The 24756-nt window shown below is 44.5% G+C and overlaps 2 protein-coding genes across 2 annotated transcripts; both read left to right on the forward strand.

Annotated features, from left to right (window-relative positions):
* The first annotated feature begins 2856 nt into the window (after positions 1–2856).
* On the forward strand, positions 2857–12747 carry LOC148834532 (butyrophilin subfamily 1 member A1-like). Its single transcript, XM_088917973.1, has 9 exons — positions 2857–3449; positions 4193–4365; positions 4937–5284; positions 6042–6323; positions 7299–7406; positions 8516–8542; positions 8859–8888; positions 10273–10299; positions 11275–12747. Exons 2-9 carry the CDS (start codon positions 4302–4304, stop codon positions 11802–11804), a joined length of 1416 nt encoding a protein of 471 aa, XP_088774099.1. The 5' UTR covers positions 2857–3449; positions 4193–4301; the 3' UTR covers positions 11805–12747.
* A 2171-nt stretch (positions 12748–14918) lies between these two features.
* Positions 14919–24558, forward strand: LOC148834533 (butyrophilin subfamily 1 member A1-like). Its single transcript, XM_088915760.1, has 9 exons — positions 14919–15424; positions 16361–16426; positions 16998–17345; positions 18098–18379; positions 19355–19462; positions 20331–20343; positions 21543–21658; positions 22084–22110; positions 23084–24558. The coding sequence occupies exons 2-9, from the start codon at positions 16363–16365 to the stop codon at positions 23611–23613; spliced, it is 1488 nt and encodes a 495-aa protein (XP_088771886.1). The 5' UTR covers positions 14919–15424; positions 16361–16362; the 3' UTR covers positions 23614–24558.
* The last annotated feature ends 198 nt before the right edge of the window (positions 24559–24756 follow it).

Raw genomic sequence — 24756 nt, forward strand, 5'->3', positions numbered from 1 at the left:
ATTAGGAGGCCAGGATTGGTAAAGGCCAGGGGGAAATTTGACCAGGACTCCAGGCTAACACCCCTACTCTTTTTGAGAAACACTCTTGGATTTTTAATGACCACAGAGAGTCAAGACCTTGGTTTTACATCTTGTCCAAAGGATGGGGCCTTTTTACAGCATAGTGTCCCTGTGACTATACTGGGACATTAGGACCCACACAGACTGCAGGGTGACCGCCCCCCTGCTGGTCTCACTAACACCTCTTCCAGCAGCAACCTCAGCTTTCTCAGGAGTCTCCCTTCCAGGTACTGACCAGGTTCACAACTGCTGAGCTTCAGTGGGCTGCCAGCTTTGAGCTGCAGGGTGATGCAGCTGTTGGTAATTATAATTAACATTATAATTTGGACATTATAGTTCTGTAACTAACACATTACAGACATCCAGCATACACCACAGGAAACATTTTAAATTCCTGAATCTGCTGATAAAGCGGCCTTATTTCATTTCTTCCTGTTTTTTAAAGAATTCTCCTAAACCAACTTTAAAAATTATTTTAAAAAATTATTAAATATTTGGTACATACAGTATATTGAATATGTTATACATACATCTGTTTTCTAACCACTTTATCCAGTACTGGGTCACGAGGGAGCCGGAACCTATCCCAGCAAGCACCAGGCACAAGGCAGGGTACACCCTGGATGGGACAACAGTCCATTAAAGGGCACACACACACACAAAAAAGAGCCAAATTTCCTAGAAGCTAATTAATGAACCAGCATGTCTTTGGACTCTCTCCTTTGTGGGGGAAACCAGAGTGCCCAGAGGAAACCGACAAGAACAGAGGAGAACATGCAAACTCCACCCAGAGAGGACCCCAGGTCAGGAATTAAGCCCAGCAATGCTAACAGTTTGTTAGTGGTTAACAGCATTCAATACTATCCACTCAACACGCAGAGCACATTATAAAAAAAAACACAATTTTAAAACACACCCATTCCAGACAGGCCACGGGCACCCCATTGGACCCCCATCACCCACCAAATGTCCTAAAATACTGCAGTCCTGCAGTCCTATCCTCTGTGTAGTTCTGTGGAGTCGGTCAGGTGATTCATCTCCGGTCCTGGCTGTCCCAAACAACATGGTTCCCTTCCGCTCCTCCCTCCTTGATTTCTCCGAGTCCAATGTCAGGTGGGGGTGGGGGGGAAGATGACGCTGCAGTCTTCCTCAGCTGCTCCCTGTAGAGGCCCTGGTGTCTGAGTCCTCCCCTGGGTCCAGTGCTGTGATCTGTCCCGCAAACCCTCCAGCTTCCAAAAACTGTTTTTTAACAAAGCCTCTTGACTCTTCTCCCGCAGTGGGGGGTCTGAGTAGGCACTCCTGCGATACTTCCTGGGGACCCCCTGCAGGACACGGCTGTACACAGGTGGCCAGGTGTACTGATGTGATGTTCCACTGCGTCCAGTCCCTCTGTTACAATCCCAGCATCCCACCACCAGAGGGCACCCCAACCTCTACTGCCTACTTCATCTGTGCAGCAGGGGCGCAGAGCAAGCAGACGGCAGTAGCCAATCCCTGCTTGCCCAGTGTCCCTACCTCACCACGCCTCCCCTCCCCAGACCTATTTAAACCCCGCTCTCTGTGCAAGTTGTGTTCAGTGTTGTTTTCAGCTCCTTGAGCTCTTGGTCTAACCCTTGCTGAATATGCTGAACTCAGGAGCACGTGTTCTGGAGCTGCCCCTTCGCCAAGGCGGTGTGGGGCAGAATGGACAACATCATGCAACTCCTGGGAACGGGTGCGGTGCTCAGTTACCAGTACATTCTGCTGGGGCTGGCACCTACCGGATGGGAAAAGGGGACGCAGTTCCTGATGTGGCTGCTGCTGTCCCTTACAAAGAAAGGCCTGTGGGACGCGAGGAACAATCTCATCTGGCACAACATCGAGTGGGGAGCGAGGGAGCTGGAGGAGAGGATCCTGGCGGACCTCAGGAGGAGGATGAAGCGCGACGTTGCCAAATGGGGTTTCCCCACAGCAAAGGAGCGCTGGAAAGGACTATGGACCCTGTACAGGGATTAATGTTTGACAGCAAGTGGTAGGGTTTGGAGGAACTCTCATAATAGCGCAAATCCGCCCACCCTTGCAACGATTGATAACGGACAATCACCGCCGTTCTGCCGTTGTTTTTCGGAGAGTTAATGTGTGAGATGTGTACTTTTGTGATGTTTTTTTTCTGTTTAAAGTATATTTTATAAGAAAAAAAAAAACCCTTGCTGAATTTTCCCCGGACTCCTTGCCAGGCGTCTGGATTTTGGATTGTGTCTCTGGCGCTGCTGGTCCTGACTTTGTCTTCTGGCTTTTGACTTCGGACCTCGCTGGCCTCTTGACCCTGGCCTTGGAATTCCCTAATTTACTGGTTAAGGATTGTGGACACCCCTGAATGGTGTGGCGCTAGCCCCGTGCTCTTGGCAGAGGGTCCTTGATCAGGACAGGAAGCTGAACCTACGCTAGGGTGTCACTGGCCCATCAGTGTCATTTTAATATCCACCCAGCCCTGACCCGCTCTGTGACACTCCTGTGGCACGTCCGCGGTTCTCTAATTTAAACGACGGAGAGGTGCAGTTGGATTGTTTCAGCCCTGTTGGTTTCGCCTGTGTCGATCACTCACAGCTGAAGGCTGCCGCAGAGAAGCCCGGGAAGAGTGATTTTGATTTTTAAGAAGTTTATTTTCTTTGCACAAATAAATAGATAATCACATAATAGAAAGCTTTACATTAATGTATATATATACTACACACAGTATATATGAACACATCTCATTACGTTTAGACAAGGCAACAGTTACATAGCAACACTTTCTGTGGTGCAGGTGCAATTTTTAAGTCATTTTGCGTCACTTCAAAAACAGGACATGATCATCTATATCACAGATTCCTGAGGTACTGTCCTGTACCCTCTGTTTCCCACAGCTTTTCTGCTTCCTCCTTCCCTTCTCTCCACAGATCTTTGAGGTGACAGTTCTCTCGGGTGATGGGCAGGGCCAGGCTACCTGCTGCCTTGACTGCTGACTTAAGGAGGCTTAAATTTAGGGGAACCTGTGGGACCTCCGCCCTGCGGAGACCCTGTACAGACAGCAGGGTGAACTCGCGTCTTGCGGTGGATCGTGACTGAGATGGCGGCAGCCGAGAGCCGAAAGGCTGCGAGTGACTCAGGACCATGAGCAAGCGGAGGCCGGGTTTAGGCGGGGGGACAGGACTGGTCAGTCAGCGTGACTGTGGGGCGCCCGATCCGCCCCAAATAGTCCAGGCAGCCGAGTGAGTGAGAGTGAAAGTAAAGAGAGAAGTTAGAGCCGAGGAGAGGAGTGGGCTTGCGGGGAAGGATGTCCTGCGTGACGTCATGAGGAGCTGCGCTTCACCAGCCGGGCTGGAAACAGCAGAGCGAAGAGACTGAGTCTGACTGGTACTAGAGATCAGGTGAGAGACAGCGCGTTTAAAGAGCTCGGGAACAGCAGGATTTCCAGTCTTGGTTGCCTGGGAGGCTAAATTTGGTCGTTGGGGTTTTAAGTAAAAGGAAATCTTACATAGAAACAAGAACCTGCGGTCGAAGACGAGCAGTGCGCAGGTGTCGGGTTCGCCGCAAGCTGGAACACGTGATCGTGCTGCCCGTGTAGCAATACAGGAACCGCTAGTTACCGCTATACAGCGATTAATTCTGAATGGCGGAGTCACTCTGTTTAAGGAAAAGTCATTTCAGGACTCTGTATTGGCTAATGCTAGAATTCCTGGCAGCGAAAATATTTCTGATTATGTAATATCCTCTAAAAGCAAACCGTTTTTCATCTGATAATTTGCAAGGAAACGGCAGGTTACAGTTCACCCAATCACTAGTCTCATTTTGAAAAAGAGGTTGATCTTCCTAAACGGAATTTCCTTTTGCAAACCTGTTGCATGATTATCATCCAATCGTGTTCTATAATCGGTTTTCTTATTATAACTCGCACCCCTGTACATTACAATCATATCCATTAAACTTACTCAGCTTTTGCAAAGTTTCTTTTGTTTCTAGGCCTCCTGTCTCTACTATTTGTTAGTTTAGTCATCTAACTTAGGAAATAAAGTGTAATACAATACCATTTTGATTGCAAAGACCTCGAGTGATTCTATGTCTTTATGAGTACCTCTATTTTTATTCAATGTTTTGTCATTTCAAATTCCAGCTCTTTGCAGGTTTTGCCAACTTCTGACCAATTAAACCACTATTAGCAATACAACCTGACCAAGCAGGATGTTCCACTGAACCAATCAGAGTGTCTTTGTCATTCAGAGATGAAGCGTGACCAATCAGAACATCTCTTTCTGATGCTGCTGTTCCTCCGCTCTTCAGCCTCAGGTAAATCTTTATTTTTTTAATATCGAAAATATTTCAGTCAGACTTCTTGATTTCTTCCCGTAATCTAAAGACAAGCCGGTCATTTACTATAGTAATATGATCATCATTTTAGTACAATATTGCAAGAAAAGCCAAACCTAAATCAGTGAAGGTGTATCCATAATATTGGCACATTTAGAGAAGCTAGAGAGCAGAGAAATAAGAGCTTTATCTTAATGCCCCACTCTGACTGTAGAGTATCAGATCCTCAGTTTGCAAGGTCAGAGCTCTTCAAGGCCTGAGGTCAGAGCTGGCCTGGGTGAGAGAGGGACAGAATGACTCCTGCATTAGATCGCAGGCCTCCTAGGTTGGAAACTCCTAGTATGAAGGGGATCAGAGCAAATACTGAGCCAAGAGGACACCCCTTAACCATCAGTCCTCTTCCTTCTGAAAGGAGGGGAGAAATGAAATGAATGAAGTGAGCAGAAATACTAGTAAATCAGAAAATACTCAATGAAGGTGGTCAAAACTCTATATTGTATCAAGAATTTTGCCTGTGAAACTCAAGCCAGTTGTGATGTTTCTCTTTCAGAGAGGTTCCTGGTTGTTGGTCCTGCTGCTCCTGTTGAGGTGTCCCCTGGTGAAGACGCTGTCCTGCCCTGTTCCCTCTCACCCAGCATCAGCGCTGTGGACCTGGAGATCAGGTGGTTTCGAGAGGATTACAATGATCATGTGTGTTTGTACCAAAACCACATGTATGTCCCACAGAGCACAGACTCGTCCTACAATGGGAGGGCTGACCTTTTCCTGCAGAAGATCACTGAAGGCAACGTGTCCTTAAACCTGAGATCTGTGATTCCTTCTGATGATGGACCCTATAAGTGTATGGTAGTGTCTTCACCGTATTATGAAGAAGCTGTTATTAATGTGCGTGTTACAGGTGAGTGGATATTATAGAATCCGTTTGAAGATCATCAATCCCAACATCAGTGTTCTGTATTTCCAGTTTTCCAGTTTTCTGCCTGATGTTTGCTTTCAATGCAAATATGTGCAATACACAACTATCCATTTTCTAGCAGCTTTATCCAATTCAGTATTGCAGGGGAGCTGGAGCCCATACAGTTAAGCAACAAACGCAAGGCAGGGTACAACCTGGACAGGACACCAGTCCACCAAAGGACACACACAGACACTCACACCAGGGTCGGTTTTCACACCAGCCATTTAACCTAGAAGCTAATTAACTTACCAGAATGACTTCAGACTACAGGAGAAAACTTTAGCAAACAGAAGAAACCTATGTAAACATTGGAAGAACATGCAAACTCCACACAGATAGCACTCCAGGATTTGACCCCAGCACTGTGCAGTAGCAATACTAACCATTGTGGGACCACATCCAACAACAGAGCTGTACTGTTGTTTCACAAAAATCAACACCTCTCCCTCCACAAAAATGCAGAATGGACACTCCAGTTACACACAATTTTACAATCAACACAACATAAATCATTTAAGTGTAAGCTTGCAATACAATTCCAAAGAACATTTATAGCCTTTTTCCCAGCTGGTTACATTTTTCTTCTCACAAGTTCTGAAAGCCAAACTCAAGGGACTTGCTTTAAAGGGTCAGAAAGAGGCTTGTGTTGTGTCATACTTTTAATAGCTTAAACATCTGTGTTGTGACGAATCCACAGCCCTGGGCTCCCAGCCCTCAGTGTCTCTCCACTCCCCTGGAGGAGGTCAGACCCAGCTGCTGTGCAGAGCAGAGGGCTGGTTCCCTGCACCTGCAGTGATCTGGACAGACAGGGATGGACATGATGTGACCTCACTGTCCAGCAGCACAGTGGACAGAGACAGTCAGGGGTTCCTCAGTGTCAACAGCTACATCCCAGTCCAGCAGGAGTCCAACATCTTCTCCTGTCTGGTCAGAAGTGCTCTGCCTAAACCAGACTGGGAATCACAGATCCACATACCCAGTGAGTATTAAAGATATTTGTCACAAGTGTATAAGGTTAAGGAAACAATTAGAATTGAGATAGAGGACCGTCTATATGTCAATCAGTCTTAATTCAGTATTTTTATAGTTCTTTGAAGAGTATTGTATGCACTATGACCTTTATACTATATTTATATATAATTTTTAATGGATAGAGAACAGAGGAGAGGTGATGTGGTCAGTGGACCTAAAGGATCTGTATTTGGACAGCTGCTCTTCCTCATTTATTTTGATGAATCTGGTGAAACAGTGAAGTTTGCCAATGATTTCAAAAGAGAGGGGTTATTAAACACTGTGTACACTGCAATGAAATTCAGAATAACTTAGAACACAAGACCAGGTGAACACCCGGTGTAAGTCATTTAATATAGACAAGTAAAGAGTGTTGCATGCAGGCAGCCAAAACATGAACTACATTCTATTGATACAAAATTAATTGAGCTCAGTTTATTAAAAGAGTGGTTATGTGGATGGGTCTGAGACAATTAAAAACATGTGAAATGTTAGGAACATAGATAAATCTTAGATTTAGTTTAAATTAGGCAATGTTATGTTCAAATGTCCAATGACTGTATTCCACCGATTGGCAGACAGTTGTTTTTGTTGGAGAAGGGAAAGTCTTGTCAGTGAAAGGGCTGTTCCCCCATTCCTGCTGTAAGATGAGAATGACCTGGGGATTCTGGATGAACTGTGATTTGAGATTTAGTGGTTTATTTTGAAATGTTGTTGTCTAGAGACATCAAGTGGCTTAAATCTGAGAAAAAAGCCAAGAGCAGACCATGCATGTGAAAACTGGTCTTTTAATATTACACCCAGTAACTCATGTGCTTGCAGTTCTGCACTTGTGGGTTGTGTCTTCCTTTATCTTTGTCCCTGGATTCGTTCTGGGGAATCCAGGCTTCTAGCGATCTGTGTTTCAGTTCCTTTGGGATCACATTCCTGTGCTGTTTTCCAGGAGACTTTTTCCCTGGACCCTCTGGATGGATGGTGGCTCTCTGTGTAGCAGCAGCTGTGACTGTAGGAGCGTCAGCACTTCTGGTGATCCAGTGGAGGAGAATGGACAGTATGTGCTCATTAGAGATGTGTGTCTGATTGTCTGTGTCAGGAGGGGTTTAAACACCACTGTATGACAGTTCACAAGCAGCAAAGGACACTCTGCTCTTGAGAACAGGCATCAGAACATCAGGTCAGGAGATCATCTTCTCAGAATGGGTTGCAGTGGGAGTTCTACAGTGTGGGCTGTGTTTCTATCAGTCAGAACCAGTACTGGCCCATAACAATTGTTTTAGATACAGTACACGTCCCAGTTTGAAGCCCCTCAGGAATTCTTCCATGAATATCTCTGGGCAAACAATGAACATCTCATCCTTTCCTCTGCTCTAGAAGTTCACAGTGTCACTTCCTCGATCCATGAAAGACTCCTAGAACAATTTACCGTTCTCGAGTTTTTTACAATAATGAACTGCTTGTATTCAGTGAAGTCTCTTCTTGTCACAGTTTTGAAGAAACACAATATTTAAAAAATGATCACTTCACTCTTCGCAAGTTGCTTTATTGGAAACCTGTTGCTAATGAAAATGTCAGATACAATAGAGGGCTTTAGCATGGTAAAAATGTCTATTTGTGTTTGTTGTACATTGAACATGAAACAAAACATCACTGCCAAAATTCAAGAAACGTATGAAGTACCTTAACAGGTATGCTGAAGTTATCCTAAATCAGCATGACATAAGAAAATTCATTATGCAGAGTACCATTTGTCAACAGCAGTAGGGAGAAGCTCAGAACTACAAGTCTTACTGACTATTTCTGTTATTTACAGAAGAGAGACACTGAGAGTTTCTGAACTATATTATATCAGTGTGACTTTAAATGCCTGTATCAGTGCAGGAGTCTGTATGGACCCTCTGGATGGATGGTGGCTCTCTGTGTAGCAGCAGCTGTGACTGTAGGAGCGTCAGCACTTCTGGTGATCCAGTGGAGGAGAATGGACAGTATGTGCTCATTAGAGATGTGTGTCTGATTGTCTGTGTCAGGAGGGGTTTAAACACCACTGTATGACAGTTCACAAGCAGCAAAGGACACTCTGCTCTTGAGAACAGGCATCAGAACATCAGGTCAGGAGATCATCTTCTCTGTATCCGTGTTACTGACTCTTTCTGTTTCTTACAGGGGAGGAGACGCAGTGGGAATCTAAATGTAAGTGATTCAGTAGAGCGGGCATTCAGAATTGTCTGTACGGTAGCTCTGCAGTAACGCAACACACTGTACAATATTGGTTTGTGCTGTTGTAGGCCAATACTAAAACCAGTAACTTGAACAAAGGTACCTTCAGGATTTTGCCATTTCTACTCTTCGCAGTGATTAAAAGAAGTGTCTTTTTAAAGTAGTGCCCACTTTTTTATTTTATTTATTATTCTATTATTATTATTCTAGCTAGGTTTGGTAGAATATGAAATCAGTTTGGTTATCACTGTGACATTGACTTGTCTGATTCACATTTCATTATTCGCAGGTAAAACCTTAATGCTTCTTAGACACCTGGGTAAGTCCTGTTCATTGATTCCTGTAAGATTAAAGGAACCACGAATGAAAACGCACAGCTCATAGGCAGCTTGAATTCACTGGATATAAACCTTAGTTTTCGCTGAGCTGTATGTTGTTCGATGTGCTCTGCTGCACTGATTCTTAACTTGTTACACTAAGCTGTGTTGTACTTCGCTGTACTCTACTGTAATACATAAAGGTTACAAATGAGCCTGTGTGGTAGTTAGTATTTAATTCAATTCATCCGATCATTTGACTGCTTCTTAAAAGCTTCTAAGCTATTAGCTTCATGAAGATGGCTGGGCAGCTTGTTCCACACTCCCACAACTCCCTCTTTGTGTAAAGAAGAGCCTCCTGTTCTCGGTTTTAAATGCACTTCAGTGTTTCTGCTTGTGCTGCCTGGTTCGCGTTTCACTGTTCGTGCGGAAGAAGGTTGCAAGAGTGACCGAGGAAAGTAAGTTATTATCTTGAAGAAACTAGTCAGTTTGGTAGAAGGTGTGGTGCACATTTAAAAGCAAGGAGTACTGCCTTGAAAAGAATACAAGAAAAACCATGTATCAGAGACAGCAGAAATGTTCAGAGAGGATGTGATGGCTGGAGGAGACAGAGATGGACCAAGAGGAGGAGTGGGCTAATGTACAGCTTCAGAGGCAGTGAACATCTCCCAAAGGATTTGGTCTTGAGAATCCAAACAGGACAAAGAAGTAAAATAATGTTGATAAAACCGCTGTTGCCTCAGTTAGGGGCATGGACGTTTGCCAAGATGACTGGGACGTTGAACGGATCACCTGTAACTGCTACAGAGATGTCGTCTGAGTTCACTGCTGATGGTGTGAAAGGTACAGCCTCTTGCACGAGTATGGTTACCCCCTGGGCCTTTGCCTGAGTATCAGAGAAGAAAAGCTGCCCCACCTAACTCCTACAGCAAGCAGTGTTGCAAGATGACATTTATATCAGGTATGTGAACTCAATCATGACAGAGTCTAAGACGAATGTTCTGCTCAACAGACGTCATAGCATCCTTAGAGAACTGGTGGCAGTACTTCACACAAAGGGTGGTGGGAGTGTGGAACAAGCTGCCCAGCCATGTGGTTGAAGCCTATAAACTGGTTTCTCTCAAGAATCAGCCAGATGAGATCTTCCAGTCAGGAAAGGAGTCTCTACTTTACACAAAGGGTAGTGGGGGTGTGGAACAAGCTGTTCAGCTGTGCTGTTGATGCCAATACCCTGACTTCTCTCAAGAAATGACTGAAGTAGATCCTGCGCTCTTTCAAAAGGGCCAGATGCGCTGAATGGCCACTCGTTTGTAACCTTTGATCTGATAAAGCGATTGGAAAACCGATGGATGAATGTTCTTAAGATCCTCTTCTTCCTTCTTACAGGAGCCGGGGGGCACATTCCTACTCAAGGTAGGCAGGCTGTGCAGAAAAGCAGAACTGACACTCATGAGCATTTTCTCCACTATTCATTTCTTACAAATGTAGAGTCCAACCAGTCAAGGCTCCCTTTCTTGAATGTTTTGCAAAAGACTTTTTGCATAAGAATCTGTCTTTGGGAATAAAATACTCCATTATAGTAGTAGGGGACACTTAAATTGGAGTTAAAGGGTATTTCCCAGGCCAGGGGTAATATCTGGGGTATTTTGCCTCAATAAGACTATTTATAGTGTCAGAGCAGACAGGTCCCTTCACTAAAGCCGGGAAACTGTGACATCGTTCAGCTCAAGACTGAAGAGACAGTTGGGTTTTTAGCTATGAGTTATGCCTTCCTCCCAGGACAGGGGGGTAATTCTGACCTCGCTTGTTACTGCTCAGACAGGGTTGTCATGGCACACAAACCCCAGAACTCACTGGAGTGTTACTCAGAACAGCTCAAACATGTCAAAGCTTGTCTTGGTTTCTAGGAGACGGCTGTTTATTTGTCCTATAAAGGGTGTCTCCCTGGGGCAGGGGTAATAACGTTATGGTCTCCTCTCCCTGGGGCAGGGGTAATAATTCTGGGGTGTGTCTCTTCTGCCCAGCTGGTTTTCACACACGGCCCTATTCAGTAAGTGACGCCACAGTGTGTTTCAGTAAGAAGGACACTGCAGTGTCCATATTATTACACTGTTTCAGGTTGGTTAGCATGGGGTGGGGTATTTACCTGTGATACAGGAGTCCTCTTCACAGTACAGGGTGTGTGTGATTCTACACTGATAGACCCTCCTGTGGAATGAGTCGGCGATCGACACAGAATCAGTGTGACATATCAGTGGATTATACTGTCTTGTCGGCTTCGGGGTCAGGCTGCAGTTTGCCTTCTTGACTAATAACTTCTTGAAATTAATTCGTCATGTAAAATGGCACTTACGTTAAAATCTCATATTTAACATTTCATTCCCACAGCTGATGTGACACTGGACCCTGGTACAGCTCATATTGCACTCACCCTGTCCGAGGATGGCAAGAGAGCGAGACTGGGAAAGGAGCAGGATCTCTCTGACAACGCCCAGAGATTTAATTACTGGCTCTGTGTCGTGAGCAGGGAGGCCTTCTCCTCAGGGAGACACTACTGGGAGGTGGAGGTGAATGACGACTGGTCAATAGGAGTGAGCAGAGAGTCTGCAGAGAGGAAAGGGGGGTTCAGCTTTGATCCCCAAGGGGGATACTGGGCTCTGTATTCCGGCTATTCTGGTTTCTCTGCTCTCACTGACCCTGTGACCCGTCTCCCCCTCAGTCTGCAGCCCAGGACAGTGGGGGTGTGTGTGGATATCGAGGAGAGGAAGGTCTCCTTTTACAATGTGGAGTCCAGGACTCACATCTTCACGTTCACTGACATGGTCCTCAATCAGGGGGAGAAGATCTATCCCGTCTTCAGGACCCGTGATCGTTGTAAAGACCTTGTGCTGCTGCCTCCTGTCCACTGTGGAGATTAAACACGTCACTGACTCACGAAGACAATTCATGGACATCTTTGTGGGAGTACCGATGGAATCACAGCTTAGAATATGGAGAGACTCTACCATCAAGGGCAGTTTCCTGGGGGTGGGGGTGATGGATTGGGACAGGTTGGAAGATGTCTAGCCGTGAAAGGCTTTGCCCTGGTTTGCCAACTGGACGTGTTAATAAACGGGTAGATCTGGTCAGTAGGGCAGTGGAAAGAGGCTAATCCAATTCTTACTAAAGACCTGGGTAAGAAAGGTCAGCATGGAAGGGCAAGGTTGTCTCCACTTTTCTATCGGCCCACGAGCCCTGAGAAGCAGCTTGTGAACGGTACCAGGGTGAATAATTTCAGCTGTCTCTCATTCAAAGGACGGCGCCTGTGTTGTATTGGAGCAGCTCAGGTCTCAATCTGCCCTGGGTGCCAGCTTTTCTGCGGTGTTTGTGGCTCACCCTGAATTGGTCTTGGCTCTTGGAGCTGAAAAAAACAGGTTTGCATTTTGTACATGGTTGGGAGGGAATAGTTTTCATTCTGCGAGCCGATTTAGTTTTTTCCTCTGCGAAAGAGTTTAACAGACAAGTTAGCAGTTAGCTGGGTACGGATAGGGCACGTTCAGACTCTTGAGACGTGAATAATGTGTGTGTGTGCTCCATTCCTCATGTTTCTAATAGGACCGTCTGGTTTTATGATAAATGTTTTGTTATGATGTTGATACGATATTTTTTTTATTAATTATTTTTATAAGGTTGGTACCAATAACATAAAACTACTTTTGTGTTTTGAATTTATTTTTTTATTCCTGAGAAACTTTTCAGGGTTTTAGACCGCTGTTAATGAAATGTTTTAAGTACCTTAAAACAGTTAAAGCGATATTCCTCAACCGGGTACTGCAGTCTCAATTTCACAGACTGGTTATTAAATCTCGGTAACAAAATAAATTAATTGATGGCATCGCAAATTTTTAAAAATTCAAATTAAGTGTAAAATTGTGAACTCTGTGAAAGTACTGTGTATGGTTGCTATGTTGTCGCAGGCACAAGAGAAACTGCTAGTCTTGCCACAGAATAGAGCAAAAGTTTGTGAGAATAGTGACATTGAAATGGCCCTTCCTGCTCACTAGTCCCTGTAAGCAAATCAGAAAAATGGGCTGGACACTCCACTCAAAGCGCTTTACAGGTAATGGGGATCCCCTCCACCACCACCAGTGTGCAGCCCCACCTGGATGATGCGACGGCAGCCATAGTGCGCCAGAACGCTCCCCACACATCAGCTATCAGTGGGGAGGAGAGCAGAGTAGCCAGTTCATAGATGGGGATTATTAGGAGGCCATGATTGGGAAATGTGAAATGTGGCCAGGACGCCGGGGTTACACCCCTACTCTTTTCGAGAGACGCCCTGGGATTTTTAATGACCACAGAGAGTCAGGACCTCGGTTTTACATCTCATTCAAAGGACGGCGCCTGTTTACAGTATAGTGTCCCCGTCACTATACTGGGGCATTAGGACCCACACAGACTGCAGGGTGAGCGCCCCCTGCTGGCCCCACTAACACCTCTTCCAGCAGCAGCCTCAGCTTTCCCAGGAGTCTCCCCTCCAGGTACTGACCAGGCTCACACCTGCTGAGCTTCAATGGGTTTAAATGGCTGACCCTGTGCTCTGACCCCAGCTTCTCTCCCTCTCTTTGTGTCTCAGGGAGAGCAAGCTGGGGTATGTGAAAAGACAAATTCCTAATGCAAGAAATTGTATACGGCCAATAAAGTGATCTGATCTTATATAGGGGCTTCATGGCACATCAGTGCACATTATGATGAAAATATTGAAAGGGCCTGAGTTTATAGTTTCTTAATAAAATGCATTCAAAATCCTGTATATCAAAAACTCAAATATCACAACGATTGTTTTTTTTGGTAAATTCTTCACCCTAGTGGCTCACTAATGTTTTAGTATCTTAGTTCTTTGTTAGTTTCTCTTACTGAAGGAGTCATATTGTTAAAATCGGCGTAAACCTCTTTTTCCAGAATTGGAAAAATCCTGATAGGATTTCTGAAATATGATAATTTAACTCAAGACTATAATCCAATTTTAAATTTCCCCATTTAAATTAAATTCCAGACTTTTTAATGTGTGATACAAATTGCTACTTAAGACATTATGAAACGTCACACAGACGAAAAGGTGACTCTTTAAGTGCAGTTAATTCTACTCTATAACTATCAAGCGAGATTGTATGGATAGGCTGGAAAAAGCTATGACATTTTGTAAGGTAGCCGCAGTAGGACGGCATCGTCTTTTGAACGATGGGATACAGATGTCATCTTGGACGTGAGATTTCGATGCCGTTTCCAGCCACGGTGAAATCTGAAGTACTCCTTCTGTTGGCCGACCCGTGAAATGAAGCAGAAAATGAGGTCCTGGAAACCGCGATTCATAGACGTGTCCAAAAAAAAAAAGTCATAAATTCAGTTTTGAATGACAACACTTCTGAATTCCTAATCAAATTTAGGTTACCTTTGACAATGTCTACTTAGCGAATATTTTGGACTTTCTTAAAAGTTAAGAAAAGCCCGCTGTAGTAGTCCACACACTCAAAAAATAAAACTCTTCCTGAGTAAAACTGCTGAGAAAGAAGGAACATCTAACAGCCTCCATTATAGCTCTTCATGGCAATACAGCTGTCTTAGACAAGTCAAATACCATCCGTCCGTTTAATAACCGCTTATTCCTGAACAGGGTCGTGGGGGAGCCGGAGCCTATCCGGGCAAGGAGCACACTGAACATGACACCCGTCCGTCGCTGTACACCCTCAGACACGGACACACACCAGGATCGAAGTCAATGAACCCACACAGATAGCACCCCAGGAGCTGGACCTAGGGCAGCAATGCCCACCCGTGCGCCAACGTGCCGCCCTAGACTAATACGACTACTATATACTGTGTAGATATATAACATGGCTTCAGTGACATTTGTTGCAAAATACCATTTGCTCATATTGGCATCATGGCCCGGAGGGTGTGTACGCGGTGTGTTTTTCATAAAGCTGCTTTCCTTCGGCTCAATTTTTCAAAAACCAGTCCCACAGGTTTCATCGTCACCTGCCGCTCGCTGAGGTCAATAACGTCTGCAGCACTTTTTCACCCCGCTGGTTTCGCCTCTGTCGATCACTCACAGCTGAAGGCTGCTGTAGAGAAGCCCGGGAAGAGCTGCTGATCTGAAGAGGCTTAAATTTAGGGGAACCTGTGGGACCTCCGCCCTGCGGCGACCCTGTACAGACAACAGGGTGAACTCGCGTCTTGCGGTGGATCGTGACTGAGATGGCGGCAGTCGAGAGCCGAAAGGCTGCGAGTGACTCAGGACCATGAGCAAGCGGAGGCCGGGTTTAGGCGGGGGGACAGGACTGGTCAGTCAGCGTGACTGTGGGGCGCCCGATCCGCCCCAAATAGTCCAGGCAGCCGAGTGAGTGAGAGTGAAAGTAAAGAGAGAAGTTAGAGCCGAGGAGAGGAGTGGGCTTGCGGGGAAGGATGTCCTGCATGACGTCATGAGGAGCTGCGCTTCACCAGCCGGGCTGGAAACAGCGGAGCGCCGAGACTGAGTCTGACTGGTACTAGGGATCAGGTGAGAGACACCGCGTTTAAAGAGCTCGGGAGCAGCAGGCTGTTTATTTCCAGTCTTGGTTGCCTACGCAACGACGGGGAGGATAAATGTGGTCGTTAGATTGTCAGTAGAAGGCAGTCTCACAGACACACCTGCGGTCGAAGAGGAGCAGTGCGCAGGTGTCGGGTTCGCCGCAAGCTGGAACACGCGATCGTGCTGCCTGTGTAACAATACAGGAACCGCTAGTTACCGCTATACAGCGATTAATTCTGAATGGCGGAGTCACTCTGTTTAAGGAAAAGTCATTTCAGGACTCTGTATTGGCTAATGCTAGAATTCCTGGCAGTGAAAATATTTCTGATTATGTAATATCCTCTAAAAGCAAACAGTTTTTCATCTGATAATTTGCAAGGAAACGGCAGGTCCACCCAATCACTAGTCTCATATATTGTAAAAGAGGTTGATCTTCCAAAACCTTCACCCTCTTCTGACCTCTTCTGCTCTTCTGCATGATTATATCACCAAATCGTGCTCTCTGTTCAGTTTCTTTATTTGTTCTCTGTCTTTACTGTACATTACAATCATATCCTTTAAACTTACTCAGCTTTTGTAAAGTTTCTTTTGTTTCCAGCCTTCCGGTCTCTACTGTGCAATAAAATTTAGCCTCTGTCTCTGGGGTGCTATTTCGGATACATGTGATGAATTTCACAGATTTGTTTTGTTATTTAAATGAGGAAATAAAGTGTAATACAATACCATTTTGATTGGAAAGACCTCGAGTGATTCTATGTCTTTATGAGTACCTCTATTTTTATTCAATGTTTTGTCATTTCAACATACTGTAATTCAGCTCTTTGCAGGTTTTGCCAACTTCTGACCAATTAAACCACTATCAGTAACACAACCTGACCAAGCAGGATGTTCCACTAAACCAATCAGAGTGTCTTTGTCATTCAGAGATGAAGCGTGACCAATCAGAACATCTCTTTCTGATGCTGCTGTTCCTCCGCTCTTCAGCCTCAGGTAAATCTTTATTTTTTTAATATCGAAAATATTTCAGTCAGACTTCTTGATTTCTTCCCGTAATCTAAAGACATGCCGGTCATTTACTATAGTAATTATGATCATCATTTTAGTACAATATTGCAAGAAAAGCCAAACCTAAATCAGTGAAGGTGTATCCATAATATTGGCACATTTAGAGAAGCTAGAGAGCAGAGAAATAAGAGCTTTATCTTAATGCCCCACTCTGACTGTAGAGTATCAGATTCTCAGTTTGCAAGGTCAGAGCTCTTCAAGGCCTGAGGTCAGAGCTGGCCTGGGTGAGAGAGGGACAGAATGACCCCTGCATTAGATCCCAGGCCTCCTAGGTTGGAAACTCCTAGTATGAAGGGGATCAGAGCAAATACTGAGCCAAGAGGACACCCCTTAACCATCAGTCCTCTTCCTTCTGAAAGGAGGGGAGAAATGAAATGAATGAAGTGAGCAGAAATACTAGTAAATCAGAAAATACTCAACGAAGGTGGTCAAAACTCATATTGTATCAAGAATTTGGCCTGTGAAACTCAAGCCAGTTGTGATGTTTATCTTTCAGAGAGGTTCCTGGTTGTTGGTCCTGCTGGTCCTGTTGTGGTGTCCCCTGGTGAAGACGCTGTCCTGCCCTGTTCCCTCTCACCCAGCATCAGCGCTGTGGACCTGGAGATCAGGTGGTTTCGAGGGGATTACAATGATCATGTGTGTTTGTACCAAAACCACATGTATGTCCCTCAGAGCACAGACTCGTCCTACAATGGGAGGGCTGACCTTTTCCTGCAGAAGATCACTGAAGGCAACGTGTCCTTAAACCTGAGATCTGTGATTCCTTCTGATGATGGACCCTATAAGTGTATGGTAGTGTCTTCACCGTATTATGAAGAAGCTGTTATTAATGTGCGTGTTACAGGTGAGTGGATATTATAGAATCCGTTTGAAGATCATCAATCCCAACATCAGTGTTCTGTATTTTCAGTTTTCCAGTTTTCCGCCTGATGTTTGCTTTCAATGCAAATATGTGCAATACACAACTATCCATTTTCTAGCAGCTTTATCCAATTCAGTATTGCAGGGGAGCTGGAGCCCATACAGTTAAGCAACAAACGCAAGGCAGGGTACAACCTGGACAGGACACCAGTCCACCAAAGGACACACACAGACACTCACACCAGGGCCGGTTTTCCCACCAGCCATTTAACCTAGAAGCTAATTAACTTACCAGAATGACTTCAGACTACAGGAGGAAACTTTAGCAAACAGAAGAAACCCATGTAAACATTGGAAGAACATGCAAACTCCACACAGATAGCACTCCAGGATTTGACCCCAGCACTGTGCAGTAGCAATACTAACCATTGTGGCACCACATCCAACAACAGAGCTGTACTGTTGTTTCACAAAAATCAACACCTCTCCCTCCACAAAAATGCAGAATGGACACTCCAGTTACACACAATTTTACAATCAACACAACATAAATCATTTAAGTGTAAGCTTGCAATACAATTCCAAAGAACATTTATAGCCTTTTTCCCAGCTGGTTACATTTTTCTTCTCACAAGAAAGCCAAACTCAAGGGACTTGCTTTAAAGGGTCAGAAAGAGGCTTGTGTTGTGTCATACTTTTAATAGCTTAAACATCTGTGTTGTGATGAATCCACAGCCCTGGGCTCCCAGCCCTCAGTGTCTCTCCACTCCCCTGGAGGAGGTCAGACCCAGCTGCTGTGCAGAGCAGAGGGCTGGTTCCCTGCACCTGCAGTGATCTGGACAGACAGGGATGGACATGATGTGACCTCACTGTCCAGCAGCACAGTGGAGAGGGACAGTCAGGGGCTCCTCAGTGTCAGCAGCTACATCCCAGTCCAGCAGGAGTCCAACATCTTCTCCTGTCTGGTCAGAAGTGCTCTGCCTAAACCAGACTGGGAATCACAGATCCACATACCCAGTGAGTATTAAAGATATTTGTCACAAGTGTATAAGGTTAAGGAAACAATTAGAATTGAGATAGAGGACCATCTATATGTCAGTCAGTCTTAATTCAGTATTTTTATAGTTCTTTGAAGAGTATTGTATGCACTATGACCTTTATACTATATTTATATATAATTTTTAATGGATAGAGAACAGAGGAGAGGTGATGTGGTCAGTGGACCTAAAGGATCTGTATTTGGACAGCTGCTCTTCCTCATTTATTTTGATGAATCTGGTGAAACAGTGAAGTTTGCCAATGATTTCAAAAGAGAGGGGTTATTAAACACTGTGTACACTGCAATGAAATTCAGAATAACTTAGAACACAAGACCAGGTGAACACCTGGTGTAAGTCATTTAATATAGACAAGTAAAGAGTGTTGCATGCAGGCAGCCAAAACATGAACTACATTCTATTGATACAAAATTAATTGGGCTCAGTTAATTAAAAGAGTGGTTATGTGGATGGGTCTGAGACAATTAAAAACATGTGAAATGTTAGGAACATAGATAAATCTTAGATTTAGTTTAAATTAGGCAATGTTATGTTCAAATGTCCAATGACTGTATTCCACTGATTGGCAGACAGTTGTTTTTGTTGGAGAAGGGAAAGTCTTGTCAGTGAAAGGGCTGTTCCCCCATTCCTGCTGTAAGATGACAATGATCTGGGGATTCTGGATGAACTGTGATTTGAGATTTAGTGGTTTATTTTGAAATGTTGTTGTCTAGAGACATCAAGTGGCTTAAATCTGAGAAAAAAGCCAAGAGCAGACCATGCATGTGAAAACTGGTCTTTTAATATTACACCCAGTAACTCATGTGCTTGCAGTTCTGCACTTGTGGGTTGTGTCTTCCTTTATCTTTGTCCCTGGATTCATTCTGGGGAATCCAGGCTTATAGTGATCTGTGTCTCAGTTCCTGTGGGATCACATTCCTGTGCTGTTTTCCAGGAGACTTTTTCCCTGGACCCTCTGGATGGATGGTGGCTCTCTGTGTAACAGCAGCTGTGACTGTAGCAGCGTCAGCACTTCTGGTGATCCAGTGGAGGAGAATGGACAGTATGTGCTCATTAGAGATGTGTGTCTGATTGTCTGTGTCAGGAGGGGTTTAAACACCACTGTATGACAGTTCACAAGCAGCAAAGGACACTCTGCTCTTGAGAACAGGCATCAGAACATCAGGTCAGGAGATCATCTTCTCAGAATGGGTTGCAGTGGGAGTTCTACAGTGTGGGCTGTGTTTCTATCAGTCAGAACCAGTACTGGCCCATAACAATTGTTTTAGATACAGTACATGTCCCAGTTTGAAGCCCCTCAGGAATTCTTCCATGAATATCTCTGGGCAAACAATGAACATCTCATCCTTTCCTCTGCTCTAGAAGTTCACAGTGTCACTTCCTCGATCCCTGAAAGACTCCGAGAACAATTTACCGTTCTCGAGTTTTTTACAACAATGAACTGCTTGTATTCAGTGAAGTCTCTTCTCGTCACAGTTTTGAAGAAACGCAATATTTAAAAAATGATCACTTCACTCTTTGCAAGTTGCTTTATTGGAAACCTGTTACTAATGAAAATGTCAGATACAATAGAGGGCTTTAGCATGGTAAAAATGTCTATTTGTGTTTGGTGTACATTGAACATGAAACAAAACATCACTGCCAAAATTCAAGAAACGTATGAAGTACCTTAACAGGTATGCTGAAGTTATCCTAAATTAGCATGACATAAGAAAATTCATTATGCAGAGTACCATTTGTCAACAGCAGTAGGGAGAAGCTCAGAACTACAAGTCTTACTGACTATTTCTGTTATTTACAGAAGAGAGACACTGAGGGTTTCTGAACTATATTATATCAGTGTGACTTTAAACGCCTGTATCAGTGCAGGAGTCTGTATCCGTGTTACTGACTCTTTCTGTTTCTTACAGGGGAGGAGACGCAGTGGGAATCTAAATGTAAGTGATTCAGTAGAGCGGGCATTCAGAATTGTCTGTACGGTAGCTCTGCAGTAACGCAACACACTGTACAATATTGGTTTGTGCTGTTGTAGGCCAATACTAAAACCAGTAACTTGAACAAAGGTACTTTCAGGATTTTGCCATTTCTACTCTTCGCAGTGATTAAAAGAAGTGTCTTTTTAAAGTAGTGCCCACTTTTTTATTTTATTTATTATTCTATTATTATTATTATAGCTAGGTTTGGTAGAATATGAAATCAGTTTGGTTATCACTGTGACATTGACTTGTCTGATTCACATTTCATTATTCGCAGGTAAAACCTTAGTGCTTCTTAGACACCTGGGTAAGTCCTGTTCATTGATTCCTGTAAGATTAAAGGAACCACGAATGAAAACACACAGCTCATAGGAAGCTTGAATTCAGTGAATATAAACCTTTGTTTTCGCTGAGCTGTATGTTGTTCGATGTGCTCTGCTGCACTGATTCTTAACTTGTTACACTAAGCTGTGTTGTACTTCGCTGTACTCTACTGTAATACATAAAGGTTACAAATGAGCCTGTGTGGTAGTTAGTATTTAATTCAATTCATCCGATCATTTGACTGCTTCTTAAAAGCTTCTAAGCTTTTAGCTTCATGAAGATGGCTGGGCAGCTTGTTCCACACTCCCACAACTCCCTCTTTGTGTAAAGAAGAGCCTCCTTTTCTCAGTTTTAAATGCATCTGTGTTTCTGCTTGTGCTGCCTGGTTCGCGTTTCACTGTTCGTGCGGAAGAAGGTTGCAAGAGTGACTGAGGAAAGTAAGTTATTATCTAGAAGAAACTAGTCAGTTTGGTAGAAGGTGTGGTGCACATTTAAAAGCAAAGAGTACTGCCTTGAAAAGAATATAAGAAAAACCATGTATCAGAGACAGCAGAAATGTTCAGAGAGGATGTGATGGCTGGAGGAGACAGAGATGGACCAAGAGGAGGAGTGGGCTAATGTACAGCTTCAGAGGCAGTGAACATCTCCCAAAGGATTTGGTCTTGAGAATCCAAACAGGACAAAGAAGTAAAATAATGTTGATAAAACCGCTGTTGCCTCAGTTAAGGGCATGGACGTTTGCCAAGATGACTGGGACGTTGAACGGATCACCTGTAACTGCTACAGAGATGTCGTCTGAGTTCACTGCTGATGGTGTGAAAGGTACAGCCTCTTGCACGAGTATGGTTACCCCCTGGGCCTCTGCCTGAATATCAGAGAAGAAAAGCTAACACCTAACTCCTACAGCAAGCAGTGTTGCAAGATGACATTTATATCAGGTATGTGAACTCAATCATGACAGAGTCTAAGACGAATGTTCTGCTCAACAGACGTCATAGCATCCTTAGAGAACTGGTGGCAGTACTTCACACAAAGGGTGGTGGGAGTGTGGAACAAGCTGCCCAGCCATGTGGTTGAAGCCTATAACCTGGTTTCTCTCAAGAATCAGCCAGATGAGATCTTCCAGTCAGGAAAGGAGTCTCTACTTTACACAAAGGGTAGTGGGGGTGTGGAACAAGCTGTTCAGCTGTGCTGTTGATGCCAATACCCTGACTTCTCTCAAGAAATGACTGAAGTAGATCCTGCGCTCTTTCAAAAGGGCCAGATGCGCTGAATGACCACTCGTTTGTAACCTTTGATCTGATAAAGCGATTGGAAAACCGATGGATGAATGTTCTTAAGATCCTCTTCTTCCTTCTTACAGGAGCCGGGGGGAACATTCCTACTCAAGGTAGGCAGGCTGTGCAGAAAAGCACAACTGACACTCATGAGCATTTTCTCCACTATTCATTTCTTACAAATGTAGAGTCCAACCAATCAAGGCTCCCTTTCTTGAATGTTTTGCAAAAGACTTCTTGCATAAGAATCTGTCTTTGGGAATAAAATACTCCATTATAGTAGTAGGGGACACTTAAATTGGAGTTAAAGGGTGTTTCCCTGCCAGGGGTAATATCTGGGGTATTTTGCCTCAATAAGACTATTTCAAGCCCTCGGTAGTGTCAGATCAGACAGGTCCCTTCACTAAAGCCGAGAAACTGTGACATCGTTCAGCTCAAGACTGAAGAGACAGTTGGGTTTTTAGCTATGAGTTATGCCTTCCTCCCAGGACAGGGGGGTAATTCTGACCTGCTCAGACAGGGTTGTCATGGCACACAAACCCCAGAACTCACTGGAGTGTTACTCAGAACAGCTCAAACATGTCAAAGCTTGTCTTGGTTTCTAGGGGACGGCTGTTTATTTGTCCTATAAAGGGTGTCTCCCTGGGGCAGGGGTAATAACGTTATGGTCTCCTCTCCCTGGGGCAGGGGTAATAATTCTGGGGTGTGTCTCTTCTGCCCAGCTGGTTTTCACACACGGCCCTGTTCAGTAAGTGACACCACAGTGTGTTTCAGTAAGAAGGACACTGCAGTGTCCATATGATTACAGTGTTTCAGGTTGGTTAGCAGGGGGTGGGGTATTTACCTGTGATACAGGAGTCCTCTTCACAGTACAGGGTGTGTGTGATTCTACACTGATAGACCCTCCTGTGGAATGAGTCGGCGATCGACACAGAATCAGTGTGACATATCAGTGGATTATACTGTCTTGTCGGCTTCGGGGTCAGGCTGCAGTTTGCCTTCTTGACTAATTACTTCTTGAAATTAATTCGTCATGTAAAATGGCACTTACGTTAAAATCTCATATTTAACATTTCATTCCCACAGCTGATGTGACACTGGACCCTGGTACAGCTCATATTGCACTCGCCCTGTCCGAGGATGGCAAGAGAGCGAGACTGGGAAAGGAGCAGGATCTCTCTGACAACGCCCAGAGATTTAATTACTGGCTCTGTGTCGTGAGCAGGGAGGCCTTCTCCTCAGGGAGACACTACTGGGAGGTGGAGGTGAATGACGACTGGTCAATAGGAGTGAGCAGAGAGTCTGCAGAGAGGAAAGGGGGGTTCAGCTTTGATCCCCAAGGGGGATACTGGGCTCTGTATTCCGGCTATTCTGGTTTCTCTGCTCTCACTGACCCTGTGACCCGTCTCCCCCTCAGTCTGCAGCCCAGGACAGTGAGGGTGTGTGTGGATATCGAGGAGAGGAAGGTCTCCTTTTACACAGTGGAGTCCAGGACTCACATCTTCACGTTCACTGACATGGTCCTCAATCAGGGGGAGAAGATCTATCCTGTCTTCAGGACCCGTGATCGTTGTAAAGACCTTGTGCTGCTGCCTCCTGTCCACTGTGGAGATTAAACACGTCACTGACTCACGAAGACAATTCATGGACATCTTTGTGGGAGTACCGATGGAATCACAGCTTTATGAATATGGAGAGACTCTACCATCAAGGGCAGTTTCCTGGGGGTGGGGGTGATGGATTGGGACAGGTTGGAAGATGTCTAGCCATGAAAGGCTTTGCCCTGGTTTGCCAACTGGACATGTTAATAAACAGGTAGATCTGGTCAGTAGGGCAGTGGAAAGAGGCTAATCCAATTCTTACTAAAGACCTGGGTAAGGAAGGTCAGCACTGAAGGGCAAGGTTGTCTCCACTTTTCTATCGGCCCACGAGCCCTGAGAAGCAGCTTGTGAACGGTACCAGGGTGAATAATTTCAGCTGTCTCTCCTGCAGCACTGTCCTACTCGGCCTGTTGTATTGGAGCAGCTCAGGTCTCAATCTGCCCTGGGTGCCAGCTTTTCTGCGGTGTTTGTGGCTCACCCTGAATTGGTCTTGGCTCTTGGAGCTGAAAAAACAGGTTTGCATTTTGTACATGGTTGGGAGGGAATAGTTTTCGTTCTGCGAGCCGATTTTAGTTTTTTCCTCTGCGAAAGAGTTTAACAGACAAGTTAGCAGTTAGCTGGGTACGGATAGGGCACGTTCAGACTCTTGAGACGTGAATAATGTGTGTGTGCTCCATTCCTCATGTTTCTAATAGGACCGTCTGGTTTTATGATAAATGTTTTGTTATGATGTTGATACGATCATTTTTTTGTTATAAATTATTTTTATAAGGTTGGTACCAATAACATAAAACTACTTTTGTGTTCTGAATTTATTTTTTTATTCCTGAGAAACTTTTCAGGGTTTTAGACCGCTGTTAATGGAATGTTTTAAGTACCTTTGTTAAAGCGATATTCCTCAACTGGGTACTGCAGTCTCAATTTCACAGACTGGTTATTAAATCTCGGTAACAAAATAAATTAATTGATGGCATCGCAAATTTTTAAAAATTCAAATTAAGTGTAAAATTGTGAACTCTGTGAAAGTACTGTGTATGGTTGCTATGTTGTCACAGGCACAAGAGAAACTGCTAGCCACAGAATAGAGCAAAGTTTGTGAGAATAGTGACATTGAAATGGCCCTTCCTGCTCACTAGTCCCTGTAAGCAAATCAGAAAA

This window comes from Atractosteus spatula, chromosome 5 (assembly GCF_055471065.1).
Source record: "Atractosteus spatula isolate fAtrSpa1 chromosome 5, fAtrSpa1.hap1, whole genome shotgun sequence".
NCBI lineage: Eukaryota > Metazoa > Chordata > Actinopteri > Semionotiformes > Lepisosteidae > Atractosteus > Atractosteus spatula.

Excerpts from the sequence above, each read along its gene's own strand:
- LOC148834532 (XM_088917973.1), top strand. The coding sequence starts at position 4,302 with ATGAAGCGTGACCAATCAGAACATCTCTTTCTGATGCTGCTGTTCCTC. Across the intron at positions 8,543-8,858 it reads GACGCAGTGGGAATCTAAAT|GTAAAACCTTAATGCTTCTT; the intron begins GTAAGTGATTCA and ends CATTATTCGCAG. Across the intron at positions 10,300-11,274 it reads GGGGCACATTCCTACTCAAG|CTGATGTGACACTGGACCCT; the intron begins GTAGGCAGGCTG and ends TCATTCCCACAG.
- LOC148834533 (XM_088915760.1), top strand. The coding sequence starts at position 16,363 with ATGAAGCGTGACCAATCAGAACATCTCTTTCTGATGCTGCTGTTCCTC. Across the intron at positions 16,427-16,997 it reads CCTCCGCTCTTCAGCCTCAG|AGAGGTTCCTGGTTGTTGGT; the intron begins GTAAATCTTTAT and ends TTTATCTTTCAG. Across the intron at positions 21,659-22,083 it reads CAAGATGACATTTATATCAG|GAGCCGGGGGGAACATTCCT; the intron begins GTATGTGAACTC and ends TCCTTCTTACAG.